At 35.0% G+C, this 17,421-nt stretch overlaps 1 protein-coding gene across 1 annotated transcript in view; it reads right to left on the bottom strand.

The window, feature by feature from the left end:
• LOC121422652 (4-aminobutyrate aminotransferase, mitochondrial-like) overlaps nucleotides 1–17,421 on the bottom strand; it is a 45,208-nt gene that overhangs the window by 6,394 nt on the left and 21,393 nt on the right. Inside the window, exons 6-10 of the mRNA XM_041617812.1 lie at nucleotides 7,776–7,856; nucleotides 5,698–5,790; nucleotides 5,023–5,085; nucleotides 1,304–1,367; nucleotides 359–507 (exon numbers count right to left, since the gene is read on the bottom strand). Of these exons, the coding sequence (XP_041473746.1) occupies nucleotides 359–507; nucleotides 1,304–1,367; nucleotides 5,023–5,085; nucleotides 5,698–5,790; nucleotides 7,776–7,856 (450 nt within the window). The remainder of the gene's footprint in view (nucleotides 1–358; nucleotides 508–1,303; nucleotides 1,368–5,022; nucleotides 5,086–5,697; nucleotides 5,791–7,775; nucleotides 7,857–17,421) is intronic.

Genomic DNA, 17,421 nt, shown 5'->3' with positions numbered 1-17,421 from the left:
ATCGTGACCTTTGAAAAAAACGATGTCAAATGGCTCAACTTGCCCCATATATGGGGTAAGTTTGAGCCACCTTCTGGGGTAAGTTGAGCCACAAAAACTATGTACAAAATGTATGGGGGAGAACCAGCATGTCAATTTTTTGTTTAAAGTCTTTTCACTTGCTAATTCTCTATAAATACTAACATCCTGTAAAAGGAAAAGAGCAGTCATGTAAATTTGCTCCTTTCAGCCTGCATTTCAATCGATTTTTATGGTTTGTTTGTTTTTTAAGATACATTACCATAGGAATTACCATGGCTCAACTTGCCCCTATGCTCAACTTACCCCGCCTTCCCCTACATATAAAGAGCTAACGTACCATCTGCAAGCATCTATCCTCCTCTACCCTGTTCTCCTGTTCATACTGGTGTAGTGGATACCTGAGAGCTGGGAAATCTGATGCAGGCCAGTCAAGGGATGGAATGTCCACCTTGTGGATTGGTTTAGAGTGGGTCAAAGACAGCATCCCTACAAACATATAAAACAGTTTCATCATCAACTCTAGTTAATCTTACAAAAATCCTCTGACACTACCAATTTAACCAGGGATGGCAAAAAGTAACACTAATCTTAAAGGTAGGTTCTAAAGTTATCATCAATTTTGACAATCGTAATTATAATGGCTTTCTTGAGCATCAAAGCATGAGATAAGTGCCAAGTAAAAAAAATAAACATGCAATGTATACAATTTTTATGACAAATTAGGCTTTCTTTAATTTGAGCACAAAATAAAGAATACAAGCTTTTATATAGTGATAACCAACACTAGAATGTAATCAAAATCTGATAATTAGAAAAAAATACAACCACATTCTTAACAAAAGACTAACAAAATAAAAATATATTTTAATTTTTAAAGGCCCCCCCCAAAAAAAAATAATAATAATACAAGATTTAAACTGAATAATTCAATAATTTTTAACAGAACATTTGTACATAGGCTACTGTCATCACTTTTACAAAAATACAAAAAAAAACAAGTGGGGATATGACATCATCAGTTTGCTCACTGAATATTCCCGAATACATTCATAGAACTGTTCCACCCAAAATAATGCAAATCTTTCAAATGCCATAACTTTATTTCTTGTCTGATATTGATCAAATGTTCAGTGTTTAGTTGGTCTGACTTTTCTATATCTGTTTAAATAAAACTATTTTTTCAGCCTGGAGTACCCCTTTAAACATATATATATAACAGAAGGGGGGGTTAAATGACATAAGAAAGAGATGAAACTTGAAAAGGAATTGTAAAAATCCTCACCAATAGTTCTACCATGGAAAGCACCATTAAATGACAAAATTGACAGATCTGGCGCACCTGGTAACTGAAAAATCAAAGCACATTTATCATATCAAAATATTAGTAGTTCAAGAAGGAATAGGAGTATTGTTTATTTCCTGATCATAGCAGGCTCTAGGCTGAATTACATCCGGAGACTTCGAACCTGAAGAAACCCAACTTTGAAGAGGTGGTACTCCATACCGGAAAGTCGGACTGGGGTATAAGAAGATTAATTTTGATTATCCTACATATTTTAATGATATCATGCTGTATTAGATTCTGGGTTTCATTTTCCTTTAATTCATGTATTTTAATTTAATCTTTTCAAACAAAAAATCTAGGCCATCGCTCTGCACACTGTAAGGTCAGTCTTAGCAATGTGATCAAATATTCCGCATAACATGGAGAGATTTCGGATATCTCAGAATACAGCATTCTGAGACATTGTTCTCAGAAAAAGAAATGCAAACAGCTACCCTGGACAAATAACAACCATTCTGAGGTCATCCAGGGAGACTTTCCTGGTTTATCGTTGGGCCAACAATAATCACATCAGCACACACACACCCACCCATACACCCCCGCACTCCTAACACACCCCAAGTTTAAAAACTAGTACCAACTGCACAGGGGTGGATCCAGGATTTCCCAAAAGGGGGGGGGCACATTTTTTTGAGGAAAAATTTGACGACAAAAAAAAGATAAAGATTTTAACCGAAAAATGATGGATATTTCGTCCCAGAAAAAAATTTACAAGCAAAAATCCACCTGCGCGGCCGCACAGAAAAGTTCTTAGAGCTAAAAGAGCAGTAACAGTCGGCCCAGTCACATCTTTCGGATTGTGATGCCAAATATTGAACCAAGATGTATATAATGCATTGTTGTCACATGAGGCATAGCTGCGACATTACCGGTTGTATCACGGGCCTCTTTTTATTAGCGAATGGTTAGCGCTAACAACCTTTCTGTGAGGCCAGTACAGAGCAGGTATACACATTAGTATTTATTGTGAAAACAATATCTATTTTTTGGTTTTTAGTATAGTTATAATAAATGTCACAATACAAATGACATTATTTCAGTAATCCTACGTTTTAACATCAAGTAAACTTGGAATTCCAATTCAGCAGGGCCCTGTCTTACAAAGAGTTACGATTGATCTGATCAACCTCAAGTACTATATATGGAAATCCATCCACGTCACAATTCTTTTCGGGAAATTTGCACAATGATCTTGGTAAACACGGAGAAGCACACTGAATTTTCAAGAAAATTATGAATGTATGAATAGACATTCAAATCTAGAAAATGTTTTGAACAAATATGAATTTCCAAATTTGATGTTGTTGGCTTTCCATAGTTGTGGCTGATTTGATCAAACGCAAGTCTTTGTCAGACAGGGCCCTTAATATTTTTCACCTTCCATGTTTTTATCAAGATATGTGTAACTTAATGACCAGCCCAAGTTAATGTACATCTCCATGCTATAATTTTTTTTCTCCAATTTTGAGTTTTATACTCTTTGTTACAAGGTTGAAGTTTAGGAAGTCGCTTTTAAGCAGGCTCTCATATAATAGCATTGTTGGAGGTCTCAAGACTGGTCTTGCACAGTCTTCAGACAAGTATATTTCGTCTTCGTCTAGTCTTGACTACAGCACTGCTCTTTAGCTCAATCACAAGGGCTCACCAAGGAGAATAATGTTTCTGTTATCGATTGCAATTTGCTCCACATTTTTAAAAACTGCTACAGGAAAATACTTCTCTTTTAATAGCAGATTTTGTTTTACATTACTGTACAAAATGTAGTTGGGAGCTAATTCTTATATCCAAAAATGCTAATAAAATTTGGTAACCAAACTTATTCCCTACACACCACCCATGGAGTCACCTATTTTGCCCAATTTGATCTTGATTTAAAGAAAATATCCCCACTGGTTTTTGGTCCCAAATGAATTTATCTAAAGTTACAAAATACTTTTTTTTTCTTTAAATAACAGGGGAACCCAAGCACAAAGTAAGTATACATGTATGCTCTAATGTGTGATGCATGATTGATAAACATGAACAAAGTGTAACGTAGATTTAACCCAGATTTTATGCTACATGTATGTAGGACATTCAATGGATTGTGCAGTTCCCATTGTCACTTCAGACTGCAAATTTTTTTCAGTCTAAGCATATCTTACACCAGTAAGCACTCAGATAATTTAAGTAGATTTACTTTAAGATAAAGTAAACAAGATAGAATAAAACATGCCCAGCAATTTGACAGAAGCTGCTACTTCTTCAAAGGGGAAGTTCACCCTGACAAAAAGTTTATTGTAAAAATAGCAGAAAAAATAATAAAAAATATTGCCGAAGGTTTGAGAAAAATTCATCAAATAATTAAAGTTATTAGAATTTCAATTATTTGATTTGTGACGTCATATGCGAGCAGCATTCCTACATAGCGAATGGTAAAATATCAATATGTCATTTTCTCAGAAAATTGAAAATGGTTTTCACTGTAACTTTTGTATATCAATAGACAAATCATTTCATACCCTATCATGAAAAGAAAACAAAATTAAGTCATCAGGAACCATACAAAATTTGAAATTCATACATTTTATATTACATAACACATGGGGCAGCTGCTCGTTTATGACGTCACAAATCCAAAATTTTGAACTCTAATAACTTTCTTACTCTTCAAAGGATTTTCCTCAAACCTTCACCAATATTTTTTACTATTTTTTCTGCTATTTTCACAACAAAGTTTTCTTCAGGGTGAACTTCCCCTTTAAAAGAAGGGGTCACCCAAATAAAGCTGTCTTTGTTTGCAAGTTACTAGAATACTGATTATAATAGGGAGTGGTAGGAATAGGCACCCAGGGCTCAGTATCACAAAGATGGGCGGTCATTGCAAATTTTAAAAAGATCTGATTGGTCGATGGTGGGCATGTTGAACAATAAACGCATACATCAATGATCTTGATGGGGTCTTTGCACTTTTGTGATGAATAGCAAATCACACTGTCATGGGATGGAATATAGACGAGTTCCCCATATTGCAGACTCTACACCCCCCCAAAAAAATGAAATATATATTCAAGGGAAAATAGGAAAAGATCCATTTGAACCAGTCGTACAGGTACATTAGATTGGAAGATCATCCCGACAAAAAATTTATTTAAGAAAAAGCAGAAAAAAATAATAAAAAATTATTGGAGGAAAATCCATTAAAGATTAAAAAAAGTTATTAAAATTTTAGGTTTTCTTTTATTTGTGACGTCATAGACGAGCAGCTGCCCCATATGTTAAGCAATATAAAATGCATTAATTTCAATGTTTTAAAAGGTTCATGCTGACAAAAAATTGTCTTCCTTCATGAGCGGGTGTGAAACAATTTGTCTGTTGATACACTAAAGGTACAATAAAACCAAATTAAACTATTTTTGAGAAGATGACATTTCATTGATTTTTAAAATTCAAAATAAATGTAAAGCTCCTCGCATGTGACATCAAAAACTTTAAAAAATCTAATTCCTTTTAAAATCTTTAATGGATTTTCTTCAAACCTTCCCAAATATTTCTCATTATATTTTCTGTTATTTTTACCAAAAAGATTTTGTAGGAGTGAACTTCCCCTTTAAGTGGTCTCTAAATTAGAGTTGACTGTCCTGTGAAACCTTTCCTGTTTGGTAATGTTTTCTCACCTGATTATGCATGGCTGAATCATATTCCTCCTGTGTTGGCATTGCTCCTCCTCTGGCTTTGGTCTAACAAAACAAATAAACAAACACATGTATTTACTTTTACAACTACTAGTTTAATTTAATTTGATCAAGTATACTAGTGCAGTTTTTAAATCAAAATGATTTAAGAAACAAATAAATATTATAGTAATGTACATGTCTATTTTTATGATAATCATTCAATGTGAATTCAATGTTAAATCACTAAAATTAGTACCACTCATCATCATCATCATTGTCATTGTCAATAATATCATGACTATGACTATCATTATCGATCATAACTACCATTGTCATCATCAACATCATCATCACTGTCATAATTATGATTGTCATCATCATCATCATAATCATCATCATCATCATCACCATCATCATCATCATCATCATCATCATCACCATCATCATCATCATCATCATCATCATCACCATCATCATCATCATCATCATCACCATCATCTTCATCATCATCATCATAATCATCATCATCATCATCATCACCATCATCATCATCTTCATCATCATCATCATCACTAACATCATCAACATGATGATGATAGTTGGGACAATCATATAATTACTATTCACATCATTATTATCATCATAAAACTGTGACTATTGATTATTATCACTCACCCTATATTGTAGGAAAGTTTGTTTGAGCGCGTTCTCATTTGAGCACGATCCGCACATCATCGTCTGAACGCATTCTAAACCCTTGGGTGCGATCTAAAAACAATACGTCAATCATATCAAAATTTTATCATCAATATCAAAGATAGACTTTACACAAGATTACTCAGGTTTAATTATGTCAAACAAAATCTACAAAGTCTATTGACCTTTTTTATCCATTCATAGATGGGTAATTTAGGATATAGAGATGTACCACATCACTGCATGTATCAGTCAAATTTATTGAGATTGTTCCTGGTTATCATATGAAAAAGAATACACTTTAAATCATAATGATTCTTGTAAACGATTTTTACCTTAAACAAAGCAAACTAAATTCACTGTAGTTTTATATCTATTTTGAAAATACCCCTCCTCAAAAAAAAAGAAGAATATAAATTGAAAGAATGGACCCTTAACGTAATTCAGACAACATTATTCTATTTCCCCCATACCCTACCCAGATTATAGGAAAAAAAGTTTTATAATTTCCAATAACATGAACTAGCTAGCAGGTAAAAAAAATCATTCTCAATTTCAGGGTCCATTGGATAAGCATGAACATTTCAGTGAATAGGGAATTTTTAGGGCTCTTTTATAATCTGCCAGGTCTCTTTTTCAGGCAAAAAAGATTATTTATAGGGGCCACTTTTTCACAACCTACTGCCTATATCTACAACATTTGATAAGCATTAACATTTCAGTGAATAGAGAATTTTGAGGATTTTTTTTTCATTTCCCACGGCTCTCTTGGGCACTTAGAGGGTGAAGTTGCCCCCTAGCACCCATTTTCTTTTTTCTCTGTTGGCTAGATGATATTTCATGGACCTGTACCTTGTATTTCATACTTCGTAGAACTTTTAAACACCTGTACCAAATTTCACACAAAGGCAATTTCAAAGTACAACGACTTTATCAATCTAACAATAACCACAATGGATTTTGTTTATCTCAACAGATGTATAACATACAGCATTGAAACCCAGGAGCATTACACGTATGAATAAATCATATGACGCCATAAAAATGTTGAAGAATACTCATTATCAATCCATTCTGATCAAATTATAAACATCATTGAAGCAATCATGAGTCAAAGTCCAGAGGGGGCTTTCCAAGCTGGGGCATTGTTCCTGACCAGACACATGACATGCCCGATAACAAAACCATTGATTAAACATTTGATCAGTTGGAATTGCTATTGTGTTACTCTGATAGCCAATTGAAATAATGAATAGCTCAGCATTTTTTAAATTCTAATTCAATGTTTTGCCTGCCGCAACTATCACAAAAAAGAGACTGGTTCTGGAATGAATTCAATTAAATAATTTTATGCATTTCACGTTTCATGCAGTAAGAGTTTTATTGAACTTTTTTGTATTTTGCATGTTTCTTTTATGCACATACATGTACTGTGAACTCCAAGTATATGTGCATTAACAAGTTGATCTGCATGTGTATTCTACAAGACAGAATACAAAATTTATCTTGGGGTGTGTTTAATCGGTTTCCAAATCTGAACAGCAACATGAATCATGACTGAAAATGTGATTACAAAACGTGGAAAGATGTGTTCACTGTCTTCCATTCCCAGTCGTAAACATAAACTTTTTTAAACCATGATTCCAAGGAAAATTTAAAACGTCGAAAAAGATGCATTTGTAAACGCAATCATCTCTGATTATATGACCTTCAGCATTGCAAATGCGACACTGAACACGATTGAGTTAAAAAACGTCTTTAAATTTGCTGCTCCTGTGGAAGCCTATACACAAGTAGATGCCAGATTTAACCTTTCTTGTGATGGGTCAAACTGTGCAATAAAGCTGCGCTATAATGAAAGCAGGTAAATTCAACGACAATCAAAATATCAAAAGCTTCATATTTTTGACAATTAACGATGCACAGCTTATCATGTTTGTGCTTTGTAATTGAATTTTCAATCATGATTCATGTTGCTGTCTCAATTTGAAACTCAGCATTGAACACACCCTCAAGGTAATTTTTTTATGACCTCTAATCTGCCCCGACTAACTTACAGATAGCAGAGCTTCCTCCATCCGTCCAGGATATTCCCCGGGTGGAAAGACTCCAAGGGCTGACCGGTTTATCATTGACGTCTGAGAATAGTTTTACAAAGAGAAAAAAATACATATTTTGTTATTATGACTCATCAAAGCTTTCAATCAAATGTTGAAGTATTCTTCATTTAAAAAAAAGATGAACACTATAAGGGAAGGTCAACCTAGTCTCCTGTTCCCTGATATATCAAGTTGGTTTGATTTAAAAAAAAACACATAAAAATTAAAGAAAAAAACGTTATTAAAGCAACTGATTTCTTGTTCCAGTAGACAATCGGTTCGATTAAAGTGTGTCAAAATTCATTGAAGAAAAACATGATTTTTACACTTTTTTTGTTTCTCCATATGTCATGAAATTCCATTATATTTTTAAAATCTTATTCTAATATCTTTAATCCTTCCACTTTTACAGTAAACAACATAAGTGTGTACATACAAAACAAATTATCAAATGAGTTTTGATATTACTTGAGTATTTGACATGAAGTACAGAATGGGTGATTTCAAGTTCGGTGTTGGCCCTGGTGTTGGTGGTAGTGTTGAAATTTTGGTTGCTTCCCCTAGCTCCAAAACCCATTCAGAGCTTGTAAAACTGATCCAGATCACATTATTGACATCTCAGCAACTAGTGAGTGACTTTTCGGGACCATCCTCATTTTCTGTTTGGTGTTATAATCGTGTAAAAATTGACCCAACACCAACACCAAAAGGATAACACTGAACTTGAAATCACCCAATGTAATTAAAGTGGGGAGCCTAAATGAAACTAAAAGCTTGTGGAAAATTAGGCGTCTATTGAGAGAAGAATCTGTGAATCAAAGTAAGCAATGTGATGTGAAATAGAATAAATGCTCAAAAGGCGGTGCAGCAAAAGCCTGAGTTTGCTAAATCTCGAGATTTCAGCCTGATCAGCCCTCTTTGCAATCAATCTTGAGATTCAAGAAACCACCATCGCAAGAAGAGCGATTTGTGTTCAAGCGAGACATTGTTGCATCATGGTTGCATTATGGTGTGATGCCGTGAATAAATAATCCCAAGTGCATCTGCACCTGTGAATTATTAGCGGGATAATTCGTAAAATAGCACGCTATTTTGCAAACAATCCCAAGTTGACTTGGAATTGCAATCTCAAGATAAATCCAGCAAACTAGTGTGATAATTGTGTCTCCATTACAAATAATCTCGAGATTATTCAGATCGGGATAATTTGCCGGATCAGAAGTAGTGCACTAATATGAAAACTCGGGCTGGTGCAGACTGCAGAGGGCCCTATAATATATCACACACAAAAAGAGAACAGCTTGGCCCATATTCTGAAGTCAGGTTTAACTAAACTCGGGTTTAAAGTTGTGGTTTAAGTATGGACAGCCAATTGTTACATAATCACTAACAGTAGAGATATCATACTACAGCTCATTCGGCTCTCAAATCATTCATAATTGTGCAGGAAGTATAAATAAATGATTGTCTTCACCATCGATGAATCAGGAAAGAGCACAGTAAACGTACAACTAAATAAAAATTTTGATACTTTTGGCTTCCCATACTTAAATTTAGAGGAAAAGGGTATGTAAGAAGTATTAAAACAGGAATAGAGAGTGGAATAAATGAAGGGGGAGGGAGGGGTTAACAAAACCAAAACAGTATTTCTACCAAGATCATATCAGGGGCCCGTTTCATAAAGTTGTTCGTAAGTTACGAATGACTTTACGCCGACTGGGGACCCTTTCTTGTGCTAAATGATATATCCTTATGCAACTGATTCAGCACCTTAGAACAGGTTCCAGTCATGCGCAAAATTGTCTTTACGAACAGCTTTATGGAAACACCATCCAGTTTGCCCAATTTTATGGGAATCGGTAAAGTGCATACATTGTGGCATTTTCTGCAAAGAATCTGCAATCACCACCTAACTCTCAAATTTATGGACAACTCTGATGTGCAAGGGTACGTAATGTAAACTTAAAGGACAAGTCCACCCCAACAAAAACCTGATTGAAATAAAAAGAGAAAAATTCAACAAGCATAACACTGAAAATTTCATCAAAATCGGATGTAAAATAAGAAAGTTGTGACATTTCAAAGTTTCGCTTCATTTCACACAAAAAGTTATATGAACGAGCCAGTTACATCAAAATGAGAGAGTTGATGATGTCACTCACTCACTATTTCTTTTGTTTTTTATTGTTCGAAATATGAAATATTTTGATTTTCTCGTCATTGTCACTTGAAATAAAGTTTCATTCCTCCCTGAACATGTGGAATTCCATTATTTTAACATTTCGTGCTTCAGGCAAGGAGGTCCTGATCATCAAATTCGTAAAAATTGAAATATTGTATAATTCAAACAATAAAAAACAAAAGAAATAGTGAGTGACGTCATCGACTCTCTCATTTGGATGTAACTGGCTCGTTCATATAAATTTTTTTTAGAAAATAAGCAAAACTTTGAAATGTCATAACTTTGTTATTTTACATCTGATTTTGATGAAATTTTCGGCATTGTCCTTGTATGATTTTTCTCTATTGATTCAAATCAACATTTTTCTGAGGTGGACTTGACCTTTAACATTAGAACTGCGCATTTGTAATAAATATGATCAATTCAAGTCCTCATGCACATAAAGTGGTACTGGCACATTCAGCTTGATTTGTCTGGTTTAAAGCAGTTCTCAGACTGCCTTTTCAGCTCAGGGTTCATACAACCAGTAGGTCCATTATACAACAAAGCAGATCGATTGATAGAGGCAGACAGGATTTGATCTTTGATCCTAGTCTGTCAAAGACATGGTATATATCATGAATGTTTGCAAACCTTATTATCATAAGAGCTTTCACTGACAAACCCGCACAAGTATCAGATGAAATTTGAACTGGAAGGAAAAATAGAACACCCGACCCGAGGCAAAATATGAATAGAGGGAATGGGTACCTGGGAGGAATTTATTCTTTGAAACGCAGCACTGCGTAACAGTGCTGGTAACAGCGCTGCCGGTAACTCCTTGGTAATGGCAGCTATACTAAAGAAGGGTACATGTAATTATGCTGTATTTCTGTAGAGTGCTTTAATAGAGACTTCTGATCAAAGGAAAACGAAACCTTTGGAACAAGATAGCTAGATCAACGAAAGTTTGAGAAAAATTGAATGAATAATGATAAAGTTATGACCATTTGAAGTCTAGGTCATTATTGTAATGTAGATCCTCCCATTGGCAATGAGACAAAAATGTGTGAATTCACATGTGAACAACTTTCCCATTGCTTTTCTTGCCTCTTTTATCACATCCATCAGTAGCTCATATATTCGTTCTATAGGAGGACATATCATACAGATTTGCAAAGACTACATTATGGATAAAGAGTTTGTTTCACCATAGGAAAGATAAAAGAGAGACATTTTTGGGGTATTTTGTAGTCCATCAAAGGGAAAATTGTTCATATGTGACATCACACATCTTTGTCGCATTGCCAATGGGAGGATCTCCCTGCATTAGTCATCGCAATTTTCAAATGCTCCTAACTTTCTCCTTATGTGTCTGATTATTCTCAAAACTTTCTTTGATCTTATTCTTTGATTTTTCTGTTTCCAAAACATTTCTGAAAATTTCATCAAAATCGGATGTAAAATAAGAAAGTTATGACATTTCAAAGTTTCGCTTATTTTTAACAAAATAGTTATATGAACGAGCCAGTTACATCCAAATGAGGGAGTTGATGATGTCACTCACTCACTATTTTTTTGTTTTTTATTGTTTGAATTATACAATATTTTCAATTTTTACAAATTTGACGAATGGGACCTCCCTCCCTGAAACACAACATGTTAAAATAACTGTTTTGTGAAATGAAGCGAAACTTTAAAATGCCATAACTTTCTTATTTTACATTTGATTTTGATGAAAGTTTCAGTGTTATGCTTGTTGAATTTTTCTCTTTTTATTCAAATCAAGTTTTTGTTGGGGTGGACTTGTCCTTTAACTTATGCTCAGCTTTATGATCATGAACTTCAATTCAATCTGAAAGAACCTTGTCCTTCCGTGATTTGGAATGTTTTCACAATATGTGCCATTACAAGTTCACCACAATACAGTTCTTTCTGCTTGGATTCATATGAATAAAGATGAACAGCAGAGTGCACAAACCAATATACACATGACAACATGAACATGGCGCGCTGCACATGACTCAAAACTAGATCAAGCAAAACGAAAATCTTTTCAATAACAGATTATTCTATTCTACCGTTCATGTTTCAGCGAGGTCTTTATGAAACCTCAAAAAATCCAATGTGTAATCAACATCTTGCGCTGTATCATTTTAAAACCGTCTGCAAATTAGCCAAGCGTGGAGTTGGGGCCCGGGCGCCTTGGGTGGCTTCTGAGCTAGCAAGTTTGAATATCACGCATTGCTTGCTTATCACACCATACTGCGCATGCTTGTAACTTCAATAACTTTTTTTAAAGGGTATGATTCGGGGCAATGTGAAATGATTATCTGGCATTTTTTAACCTGAAAAACTTCTCTTTTTTTCAAATGGTATGTTCAAGGGGGCTGTGCGAATGTGGAAATAATCATCTGGTATTTTTTTACCTGAAAAAGTTCTAGCTCTTCAATGGGGATTCTTGTGACCTAGGCAGTTTGAAACCCACCTATTATTTTTTTTGTCGCAGAACATTATGAGTAATTTTCTTTCATACCGCCAAAAATACTTGTCTTCTGATCAGTGTAAATTTCCAGATCAGAATAAAAAAATGTACCCGGTCTTCGCGAACTTCAATTTGATCAGAAAAAGCTTTGTCCTTGGGTGGTTTGGAATGTTTTCACATTAGTATTTTTATGTGTCGGTACAAGCTCACCGCAATACAATTCATTCTGCTTGGATTCATCTGAATGCACAAATCAATATAAACATCTTGCCCTGCACATGACTAGATCAAGCAAAAAGAAAATCTTTTCAATAACAGATTATTCTATTCTATCATTCTATGTTTTAACCAGGTTTTTCTGAAACCTAAAAAAATTCAATGTTTAATCAACTTTTTGAACTGTATTATTTTAAAACCGTCTGCGAATCATCCTAACTTGAACTAGATAGCAGATGAAGCAAAAAAAAAAAATTCAATAAGAGACCATTCTATTATATCATTCAGCAAGGTATTTTTGAAACCCCCCCCAACAAAAAAAATGTTGACTTTTTAACACTGAATTATTACTAAACAGACTGCAAATTATCATTTTCCCCAAGATGTAAAGTGCCTCAAGAATTGATAATGATATCATCTTATTATCATCAGACACAGTGGGGAAAAGTATCAATAAGATCAAATGCCTTGTGTGTAATTCCAACTCAACTCACTTGAAACACCCAATTATGCTTGATTTTGGGACTTCAAAGCTGAATTTGCAATTGAACATATCCTGATTCCCTGCCAAATGCAACTGCAGAAATGTCTCAATGAGGACATTCTCATTACGCTTTCTAAAACTGTTTACTGGAAAACCGATTCAGGGAACCAGTTTGGAAGATTGCTTTGCGGATGGAAACGTTCTTAGTGTGGGGACAAATTTCACGCGAAATTCGAAACCGCATCGAAGGCATTCTACACCTGTCGTGTGGAGTGCGAAGATCACTTCCCGAAGAACGGTTGTGTCCTTACTTACGCCAAAACCAGTTTAATGAGGCAAAGACCTTGAAAATTATATCGCAAGGAGGTTTTATGAACCTGTTTGGAAGAACGCTTTGACCATTCTCACTACACGTTAAACTAGTTTCCACTAAACTAGTTTTAGGAAGGTAGTGAGAACGTTGCCAATGATTCAAATCCATATAATATGTACAATACTGGAGTTCTTAAAGTAGACAACCGAAGAATCAAAAGTATTTTATAATGACTTTTTTTGGTCATCATTGTAAAGGGGAAGTATTACTAATCAGATATATAACTTCACCTTTTAAAATAGTGATTAGAGTTTGCAGAAATCAGCTCTCAAAAATGACTTATTTTCATGGCATATTTCTGCCTTCGTCCGTCCTCTGGCGAGCTCCAGCTGAGTGACGTCACACCACGAGCAGCCCATTGAAGACGATCTTTCCAATCAGCGTTTTTTGCTCTTAGAATAGTTTATTCCTCTCAAGATTAGTCTTATTACATAGAGAAAAGTTTGAATTTTCTGAACAGTAAAATGAAATGCACATTTAACATATTTTGGTAACCGATATTTAGCTTAGAAAAAATTATTTGTTTTCAAGAAATATACGTGAATAAACAAAGCATATTTTCACTTAGAAATCATGCTTGCACCACATTGATATTATTATCAATATAAAGCATAGACATTCGTCTTCACAACTGAATAAAAATTATGAAATTTAATTACGTAGCAAGTTCAGGAACCACAAAAAAACACGGCAATATATGATCGCGAAATGATTGGAATTGCACTTGGATTGCCGAAGCATTGCGAGGCAACTGCAGTGAACGCACTTTGTTCATATATCGTTATGAACACGGTTCATATAATAACATGGTCTGTGGACAAATCTGTACGCACGTAGGTTTTTTTTATGAGTGCGGGGATCCTGGTTCGAAACTCTTTGATTTTTTTTTTGGTTCTGGATTTTTTTAAAATTATGTTCCTTCCCCATTCCTATCAGCTCTTTTTTCTCTTTTTATTTTCATGTGAGATTCTATTCAGTCCTGTATTTATTAAATCTTACTTCTTAATTGCTGCTTTTGATTTTCAAGTTCTTGATTAGATTCTCTACTTATATTATTTGGGCAGCGACTCACTCACTCACTGACTGGAGTGGAGCAACACAATGACGACTGCAGTGGACAAAATTGGTCTTTACAGTCCACAATTCAATAAAAACGGGCAAAGGAACACAGTTCTGAATCACGTTTGGTCTGAAGTTGTCGAAAACAGAAATTGAATATCACATTACATGAAGAAAACGGTAAATTCGGAAGATATTGAACAGGTCAGTAAGGTAGGTCAGTAAGGTGATTCAGTGCATGATGCACAGAGAGATGATGAGCACGTCGATTGTGTGACGTCATAATTCTCGACCGTTTTCGGCTGCGTGATTGTCGGTCTGGGGGCTGAGAAGGGTGTCTAATAATTTCATTTCTTGCATTTCCACGACATCTATAAGACTTTTTAGTGACATATTTGTGTATAAAAAGACAATACCTTTCCATCCATATATAATTTGTCTATAATCATCACTTTCGTGAAATTTTCTTCGTGTGTCTCCTTTAAAGGCTTTCACTGTACTGTGTTCACCATCGTGAGAGAAACTGTATTTTTTCTCCCAGGTCTCCAGACAAAGGTCATGTCTACCTGACCCTTTCCATCATCAAGGAACAGAAAGGAGCTGCTTCCATTTACATTTCTACCCTTCTATATGTGTATCAGGGATGATGGATTCTTGTTTGAACATGGATCCATGTTTGCAGAAAAGCAGGTCTGGGCTGAGGGAATAAATTCTTGAGAGAACTAAAAAATAAGGATCACTTAGCACTACAGGATAAAGCTGAGGAGTATCTGAAATTAATTCCTTGAAAGAAATTGTAGATTTTTTTCTATTACATACACAATCACATATAGGTTTAAAGATAAATGCCATTTGTGGTAAAGATATCAAAATGAGTTCGTACAGAATCCAATGAAATGACCACCAAAGTGTCTGTTTGTATGAATAAAGAATATGTGCCAAAGGATTCTGGAAAAAATTGTGTAATTGCTAAGAAATTAGCAAATAGGCACGGAATTCGGGTCTGGCCGATATTCAAAGCAATAATAATACACTGTCCCACGTGCGCTTATCTGTGTTGTTGATCTTCAGTGTGAACATTTTTCAGCGTAGATTTCAAGATTTCACAAAGTTCAGTTTATGTAACTGTACCAGATCTAGATCCTAGATGATATAGTGACAATTAAGCGTGGTATCACAGACTTTCTTGTGAAATCAGTGTTTACTGCAACTACTTTCACTTATCTTGAAGTTGGGAAAGAGCAAGAATACAGTTTTGCCAATCTGTATTAAAGATGGATCATGGATGAAAATAACATAAATTAGTTACCAAATTAACTGGATGTATTGAAGATTGTAGGGTGGATAGGCCTAAAGCTTTAGTATTAAAGTATTTATTTAGTACCAGTATTAAATCTTAAGTACTTATTGAACCAAAAGGAAAAGGTGCTATGTCAAATGACAACTGGATTGGAGGAGATTTAAAAGAACAATGGCACAAAAGAGAAAATGGTGAAAAAAATAGAGAAAAAAAGAGACATATGAAAGGGCAGGGGAAGGGTTAAATTATGTGTTGTGGGAAGAAAATGTCAAATGGAAACAAGTACGAGATATTGGTAAAAGAGTGTCATAGTCAAAAAGGATAGTGCAGAATCTATTCCAATATATTACAGGGAATAATTTTCCTGGTATCGCATCACAATTTTCTCCTCATTTTTGAAAGACTGCTATGCATATCAAAAGTCTTTTGTATAGCATATGTTTACATAGGACTGTACATCACTTAGTTGACAGCTTTTCTCTTAAATGACCAAAAATGCTATTCAAATTTGTAAAGCAAAAATTATTCCCTGTATTACTATAATTGCTACTCTGATCTGAGGTGAAGAAAACAAATGGAAGGGTGAGAGAGAGAGAGGATAGAGAGAAGAAAGAGGGAACAGGAAAAAAGGAGTAAGAAAGACAGTCTGACAGAAATACAGGCTACGGCTCCTGAAGGAGGAAAAATCTCTAAGCAATGTACAAATAGTACAGACTCAGCAGGTACCCAAAAAAAGGAAGATAAAAATGGCAGAGATTGGGTAAAAATGGTAGAACTGCGCCGAACACTAATGCATTTAGCCGACTGCAACACGATATGTCATTTCATTTTCTACAATGGTGTAGACACACAACAGATCTAACATCGATCAGCCCTGATTGGACTGGAAGTATTGTGCTGACTGGTAAGTGCAAAAAGGGCACTGATGTATATAAAGGCTAAAGGCTTTGTTACCTTTAGAACTTGTGTCAGCAAGAGTGGGGAATGGATTGCGCGGTTATTGTGAATTAACTGGTGAGTATCAAGATTATGGGACTGCAGAGGAGTACACAGAATCAGAATGTTCTACAAGAATCTTCAGGATATTAAGAAGCAAACTTCAGGGAAGAAGAGAAGACGGAGATGAAGAGGAAGAAAAGAAGATGGAGATTAAGAGGAAGAAGGAGGAAGAAGAAGAGGAAATGGGGAAAAGGAAGGGTAAATAGCAGAAAAGAGAAAGAAAGGAAGATGAGGAAGGGAGAGAGAGGAAGTAGAGGATGAAGAGAAAGAGGAAGAGGAAGAAAGGGAAGAGGAAGAGGAGGAAGAAGAAAGTGAGAAAGGGAAGAGGAAATAGAAGAGAAGCAAGGAGAAAATGAAGAACAGGAGAAAGGGGAGGGGAAGAAGAAGAGGAGAAAGAAGAAGATGATCTATTGGACAAATTGGGAAAGATATAAATTTGTATAATCTTCTCAGAAGTTACAAAAATCATCAAATATAGATACATGCATGAGCCAGGACCTGTCTATTTCTAATATATTTTCCTTTCA

Source organism: Lytechinus variegatus, chromosome 10 (genome assembly GCF_018143015.1).
Source record: "Lytechinus variegatus isolate NC3 chromosome 10, Lvar_3.0, whole genome shotgun sequence".
Taxonomy (NCBI): Eukaryota; Metazoa; Echinodermata; class Echinoidea; order Temnopleuroida; family Toxopneustidae; genus Lytechinus; species Lytechinus variegatus.
Note: the sequence above shows the minus strand (reverse complement) of the source record. Positions and strands in the feature narration are given on the sequence as shown.